At 38.8% G+C, this 7,861-nt stretch overlaps 1 protein-coding gene across 2 annotated transcripts in view; it reads right to left on the bottom strand.

Moving 5' to 3' along the window:
* Positions 1 to 4,964: 4,964 nt before the first annotated feature.
* Positions 4,965 to 7,861, bottom strand: part of GOLM2 (golgi membrane protein 2) — an 88,084-nt gene continuing 85,187 nt past the window's right edge. For both annotated transcript variants that reach the window (XM_049782498.1, XM_049782499.1), the window contains one exon: positions 4,965 to 6,954. In XM_049782498.1, coding sequence (XP_049638455.1) covers positions 6,884 to 6,954 — 71 coding nt within the window. In that variant the 3' untranslated portion in view covers positions 4,965 to 6,883. The remainder of the gene's footprint in view (positions 6,955 to 7,861) is intronic.

The following is a 7,861-nucleotide window of genomic DNA, read 5'->3' as shown; positions in this document are numbered from 1 at the left end:
GCCAGACAAATGTTCTACTGTAGATACATGGCCATTTCCCCCATCAATGGAAAGACCACATCCTCAACTCTACAGATGTATTGTTTTTGTTTTAGGGTCATAACCAACAGTGCTCAAGGGCTATAAACTGCCATTTAGGGGACCATATAATGTGAACGCTTGTCTCCTGTATGTAAAGCATGCATGCAAGCCCTTGAACTATCTCCTGGGTCTCTTCTCCCAAATGAAAATTAGAATAACAAATCAGGCAAAAATTAGAAATTTCCTTATATGGAAACCAGAGCCTACTAGGAGTGATCCCTGAGCTGCAGGAGAAAGCCCTGAGTACTACCAACTGTGGCCCAAAAGAAAAAAAAATTGGGGTGCCAGAGATATAGTATGGAGGTAAGGCATTTGCCTTGCATGCAGGAGGTCGGTGGTTCGAATCCCGGCATCCCATATGGTCCCCCGTGCCTGCCAGGGGTGATTTCTGAGCGCAGAGCCAGAAGTAACCCCCAAGCACTGCCAGGTGTGACCCAAAAACCAAAAAAAAAAAAAAAATTGGAAAAAGTTCCAAATTTTCTGTCAGCACTCCATTCTTCAAAACCCAAATACTCCATTAGCAAGTATTTTTTATTTTTATTTGAAGACCACACCTGCCAGTGCTTAGGGATTACTTCCTGGCTCTGTCCTCAAGAATTATTCCTGATGGTGTTCGGGTACCATATGTGATGCTGGGGATTGAACCCAGGTCAGCCATATGGAAGGCCAAGTGTGCTACCCACACTCTAGCCCCTTATCAAGCATTTGTTATTTTTTGTTTTTAAGCCACATCAAGCAGTGCTCAGGTTACTCCTGGCTCTAGGCTCAGAAATTACTCCTGGCCGTGTTGGGGGACCATATGGGATGCCAGGGATCAAAAACATATATATATGTTTCTTCAATATTAGAGTAAGATATATTATGATTCAAGCTCTGCATTTTATACCACATGCTATTGTCTCCTGTATGCAATCTAATTGTTAGCTGTTAAGTTAAAGAAAGACCTAAATGCTTTTGCAACTTAACATTTAAGTACTTTTTTAAAGATGTTAACTGCTATATTGTTTTTGACCTCAGTCATTTATATTCAAGGGTCTTTTAGTTTCAATATAGTGGACTATTGTGAAGATAAATGAGGTTTAGTGAAAGCATTTAGCAAGGTGTTTTGCTTGATCCCTAAATGTTAGTTATTGTCTTTTTTTTCTTCCTTTTTTTTTTTTTTTGGTTTTCGGGTTACACCCGGTGGTGCTCAGGGGTTACTCCTGGCTGTCTGCTCAGAAATAGCTCCTAGCTGGCACGGGGGACCATATGGGACACGGGGATTCGAACCAACCACCTTAGGCTCTGAATCGGCTGCTTGCAAGGCAAACACCGCTGTGCTATCTCTCCGGGCCCTGTTACTGTCTTAATTTTAGTAACAACCCTACCTGAGGTTTAAAAATGCAAGTCTTATTGTTGAAGTTGTTTGAATGACTTGGGCCTGCATACACAGCTGCTGTGTTGTTCTCACATCATTCTGTGATGCACACCAAAGTCACATTTCAGGGTGCAGTGTCTCCACACTCGGTGCTCACTGTGGGTTTTATTCTTTCAGCTGGAATACTCATTTTATTCGAGAGCTTGCCAGGGCACGCTGCAGGTAGGTGTTCACACTGATGCTTACCATGACACTCACACATCTTTTAGTTTGTTGCATTATTTCTTATAGCTTTCAAGACTGCAATACTGGAGGTTATAGATAAAATTACAAGGCTCATGCTACTCAGGCCATGTGGTGGCACTGGTGACAACTCATAACTGGATTTTTTTTTCTTTACTTTTTGGACCATACCTTGCAGTGCTCAGGTCTTACTCCTGGCTCTGTGCTCGGGAATCAACCCTGGTTGGTGCTCAGGGGGCCATATAGGGTACTGAGGATTGAATCCAGTTTTGGCTGTGTAAAGCAAACCTTACCCACTGTACTATTGCTCTGGCCTGTGACCTTATGTTTTTAAGTCAATGCAGGCATTCTATTCCTCTGGGTTCTCCCCTCATACTTTTTGAAGTGAAACTAAAGATGTTTTGAGGAACAGATTTTTTCAGCTGACCAACTAAGAAAACAAAACCTGCTGAAATGTCCGAGCTTTGAGGTACTTGAGGTGGTATGAGAATAAAGGTAATAGCAGAAATGGAAGCTAGTTCAACAATCTGGAAACATACAAGTCCTTTTTGGTTTTGTGTTTGGTTATGGCAATTGCCCATTGTACTCTCTACAACAGTTTTTCTGTTTGTTTTTGGGCGACACCTGGTGGTGCTCAGGGTTTACTCCCAGTTCTGCACTCAGAAATCACTCCTGGCAGGCTCGGGAATACCAGGGATCGAACCCAGGTCCATCTCACATTGGCCAAGTGCAAAACAAATGCCCTACCTCTATGCTATCGCTCTGGCCCTGGATTTTTTTCTTTTAATTTCTAGTTGTTGTTTGTTTTGTTTTGGTCACACCACTTAGCTTTACTTATTGATCACTTGTCATGGTACTCAGTGCCAGGGATCAAACCAGGGTCAATTGCATACAAGGCAAGCACCTTAACCCCTGTACTAACTCTCCATTCCATTAAGTTCTTGCACTGAACTCGCAGAGATCCCTATTCTTTATGCAGTTGGCCTAGTATTCCCTCCCCTAATATGTTGGTTGGATTTTCTGGAATAGTTGATTGAATTTTCATTTAGAACTCATAGTAAAGGAGAGTCTTTGAATGTTAGAACTAGATGTAGATCAAATCAGCTGAATATGACCTAGAAGTAATATCTAAGCCTAGGCTTTGGAAATATTTTGTGTACAATGACTTATTAGAACCACAGGGCAAGACATGAGGAAACAGAAATTCCAAGGTAAGCTGATATTAAAAGTTATCTTTCTCTTCTTGGGGCCGGGCGGTGGCGCTGGAGGTAAGGTGCCTGCCTTGCCTGCGCTAGCCTAGGATGGACCGAGGTTCGATCCCCCGGCGTCCCATATGGTCCCCCAAGCCAGGAGCGACTTCTGAGCGCATAGCCAGGAGTAACCCCTGAGCGTCACTGGGTGTGGCCCAAAAACCAAAAAAAAAAAAAAAAAAAAAAAAAGTTATCTTTCTCAAAAAATATACCGTATTTTCCGGCGTACAAGACGACTTTTGAAACAAACAAAAAAAAGTCAACCGAAAATCGGGGGTCGTCTTATATGCCGAGTATATCCCAAAAAATGTTTCAATATGCTGCTAAACGAAACAAACAAAAATAATAATCAGGCCGCAGAGTTTCCAAATCTCTTTCTTGGGGGCTCCCAAATAGTACTCAGGAGATCGGGGGGCCACTTCTGGCAAAACCTAGCTAACCGTGTTGGTGGTTCAGTGCTAGGGTCGGAGGATGGGGTGTTGTTTGGTTCATGTAGTGGGGGAGATTAGCTGATGCACCAGGGAATTGCCAGAAAAGGTGCCTATAAAGGGACCAATCACTGCCAGGCTGCTCGGACCGCCTCTAACTCAGCAATCCAAGCAGGTTTTTGATGCATGCAAATTAGACAATGTTCTGGTCCAGAATCTTCACTGTCAAAAACCTGCTCAGATTGGCCAGAGTCAGAGAGGAAGTCTATTACAGTAGAACCTTTGAACCTTTGCTTGTGGTACATACAGTTGCAGCACAGGATCGTTCTGTCAGATACAGCGAATATGGGCCTAAACCTATGTTTTAACTGCAAAATTAGGGGGTCGTCTTATATGCCCAGTCGTCTTATACACCGGGAAATAAAGTACTTTTTATTTTATTTTTAGTATTTGGATCAAACCCAGGACCTCATACATGCGAGGCTTGTTCTTTGACACTTAGCTACATTACCATTATAAATGTTTTTAGAAGATTATTTTTATATTCTAACAAATCTGTTACATGATTATACATGAAAAACCCCAAAGCAAACAATATTAAGATTTAAAAATAAATACGTATTTTGAAGTCCTATTTACATTTTATTGGAATCATCCTTGCATGTAATTTGGGGGGTGGGGCCACACCTAGTGACGCTCAGGGGTTTCTCCTAGCTCTGCGCTCAGAAATTGCTCCTGGCTTGGGGGACCAGATGGGATGTTGGGGATCAAATCACTGTCCGTCCTGGGTCAGCCACGTGCAAGGCAAATGCCCTACCGCTGAACCACGGCTCCAGCCCCCTTGCATGTAGTTTTATATTTTGCATTTTGTTTGGGGCAGGCGGGAACTTCTGAGCAAGTGCTCAAAGGACTTGAGGACTACTCCCAGTGATACTTGGTCAACTTGGCCAGATGGTCCAATAGGGTCTAACTGTGGTTAGAGCTCTATCTTGGAGGGTCATACTGTAGCAGAGATTGAATTTGGGTTCTAGCATATGCAGGGCATGCTCCCCCAACCTCAGCTCTCCCCGCAGACCCTACACTTTATCCTGTGGATTGGGAGCAGTGATCTAAGAAACTTCTCCATATCTTACCACTTTATATCTCTTCAGTCTAATCTCTTTTCCTACCTTCTCACAATACTCTTAACTACACAACTGTAAAGTTACATTTATTATCTCTTATCACTGTTAAAATTATTTGGCCCTAGAATGACCTGAGCCAGCAGCACAGCTTTCCTAGCCATCCCTCAGACCCTGGTTCAAGTGTTTACTTATATATTGTCTGACTGCTCCCATTTGAATGTTAGGTTTCATGTGAGTAGAAAGGTTGTCTTAACCTTTGTTGTATTCTTACTACCTGTAACAACAAATTTCAGTGTTTGGATCATTCAGTGTTTATCAAATGAGTACTGATGTAAACAGCCCTAGTATAAAATTTCCTATCATTCTAGTTTAACTTAGCTTTAAATTCTTAACTGACAAAAATTTGAGTATTGAAATATAACTATTTGTATCACATGAGCATGCTGTATATACATGTATCAGAATCAGCAAAATAGTGAAACAAGTTTAATCTTTAATTTATTAGAACCCAGTAAGGAATGATTTTAAAAGCAGTTTCCATCAAATTAACACATAATTCAGGGCAAAAATACATTTAAAAAACCTAAATCTTAAGGCAGAAGTAAAACATTATAAAACCAGCATGTCTAATACAGATTGCAGAATGTGAGAATTTTAAGAGTCACGCATTTTATAGCACTAAAATGTTAATACAGTCAAAAATATTATCAATTGGTCCAAGATTTTGCAATTTATAAAATGTCTAGAATGCTAATTGGAGAAATTTTGCTCTGTGAGTAATAGCTACCAAGTAACCAGATCATTCTTTTTATGACAAAAGAACTAAGGCAGAAAAGTTCATGGTTTTCATGAAAATATTTTACAGTATTATATAAAGTAGTATTAGGAGTACTTCTTAGATTCGTCTTCCCACACTAACACCCAAAGGTGCACAATCATTCCCTTTAACTTTATTTCTTAAAAAGTGAGTTAACATACTCAGTGTAGACCCAACTCTACTATTAGCAAAGTCTTACTTTTTATATGGTAGAAAAACAATTTTAGTAAATTATATCACTTCCTGGTCACCAAGTAATTTCAAGCTGTATTATAAGAATTTTTTGTACCTCCAATAGGTGAATACTTTTTCACTTCTATACATTTGAATTTTACTAAAACCTGAGTACAGTAAAAAAAAATATTGCATGTATATTTATGTTCCATTAACAGTATTTCTTGTAAAACAGTTAACAACTCTAAATTTCTCCTTATGATTAAGAACTTCTTGGGAAGGGGCCTGGATAAAACTTAAAATATTTTAAATTAGAACACAGGGTTAGCTAGCTTACACATTCTACTGAAGTGTCAAAAAAGACAAGTGCTTTTGAAATAATTTTGTAAGTCTAGCAAATATGAGGTTTATGGGTTCTTAACTAACACTGATTACAAAGAATCTTCATCTTTATTATAAACTTTAGGCTATTTTAATAAAATGGCTGTAGAACTCACTGTACTTCTATTTATCTGTGCATTGATTAAATCTGTTAAAACTCCTTATTTAGTAGTTCCAAAAGTCTACTCAAAAAAGTACTAAACCTACCAGAGGAACTTTGAAATATTGATTGTAGATTCATTTCAAAGTTAATTTAGTCTTCTTTTAATCTGGCATTTAAGTCAACTTTAGCTCTGAAAAAATATTATAATTTTAGCCAGTTCTGTTTCTAGTATGGACATGTGAAAAAAATTAAAAATATATTATCAATCATGCATTTTACAATTCCAGGAACTTAAGGTTTAACTCATAAATACTGTTATGTCTTTGCAGGTTATCTCATCCTCCATTAGTTCTCACCTGAAAGTTTACCTTTCAAAATACATGAACACTCATGTAAAATTAAAGTAGGAGAGGGATTCTGCACATATTGCCCAGTTGTTGGCATCCTGGTTCTGTTTCTGTGACTATTCTAGGTATAACTCGTGGAGATCATGAGATGAGGACCAATAACATCTGTTGGACTAGCAAGAATATGTTAAGTATATAAATTTTTTTCAGTGGAGGAACTGGGTATTCTATGTGCAAGATATAAAATGTACAACCATATTTTCCTTTTTGTCCATCTGTGGAAAGAATTAAGATTGAAAAATGTAAATTACACATTTTGCTTTAAATGCAAAGATTACAGTTTGCTTATTTTATTTTTGGCTCAACTGTATCATAACCAAAAAGTCTCTTCCTTGATAATACAATATGAAAAAGTTCACATATATACACAGGTATTTTCCTTCATTAAATTTTTCCTTAAGTCTATCAATGTATCTTTACAACTGATAAAATTGATCTTTACAACAAAAGTAAAAAACAACAAAGTGTAAATTACTCCATTTTACAGCACTTTAGGTTTTCTGAACTTTTTTTATGACTTAAAGAACATCATTAAAACGTTGCTTTCCATAATCAGCAGGATCTATCTGAAGTTCTCGTTCTTCATCATCTGTAAAGAAAATGATTTCATATCAGAATATTATCTTTAAAATCACTGTAGAAACCAAATGGTGTCTTGTTTTTTCTTAGTGTTCAGGTAGCTTTCATGTGCTAGCTTATACCTTCCACAAATAGTATACTATTTCTTAGCCCTTGACTAAAGAGTAGAAAGTCTACATCTTTGAAAAATTATTTTTAACAAACATTTTAATGATAGAAAGGAAAGAATGGAAGGGGGGGAAGAAAGGTGGAGAGCTAGATATAGTTAGCAAAATGTTATGATCCCATGAACATTGCATTGATTCTTTTATAAAATTTATAAATATAGGTGCTGGAGAGATAGCATGGAGGTAAGGTGTTTGCCTTGCTTGCAGGATGACGGTGGTTCAAATCCCGGCATTCCGTATGGCCCCCCGTGCATGCCAGGGGCAATATCTGAACTCAGAGCCAGGAGTAACCCCTGAGTGCTGCCGGGTGTGAACCCCCCCCAAAAAAATTTATAAATATAGGTTAGTTCTTTAGAATTTAGAAATTAGGTAGAAGCCATTCTATATGTATTTTCAGGTCTTAAAATTCTATAACAATGTTTTAGAGTAGGATTCTTTATTTGGGCTGGGGCCACAGCAAGTAGTGCTTAGGACCTACTTTGGCTCTGCACTCAGAAATCACTCCTGGCAGACTCAGGGGTCCATATGGGATGCGGGGGATCAAACCCAGGTAGGCTATGTCCAAGGCAAAAGCCTTACCCTCTGTGCTATCACTCCAACCCCATGGAAGTATTTTTAAAACCCAGGGCATAATACATGCAAAGGCAAGGGTTCTAATGTGAGGCTACTTCCCCAAGTACCTATTTGACCACACCCAGCAATGTTGAGGAAGGACACTAACAGTGTGCAAGAAACCAAAAGAGCTGAGGA

The sequence above is a fragment of the Suncus etruscus genome, chromosome 10 (assembly GCF_024139225.1).
Source record: "Suncus etruscus isolate mSunEtr1 chromosome 10, mSunEtr1.pri.cur, whole genome shotgun sequence".
NCBI lineage: Eukaryota > Metazoa > Chordata > Mammalia > Eulipotyphla > Soricidae > Suncus > Suncus etruscus.
Note: the sequence above shows the minus strand (reverse complement) of the source record. Positions and strands in the feature narration are given on the sequence as shown.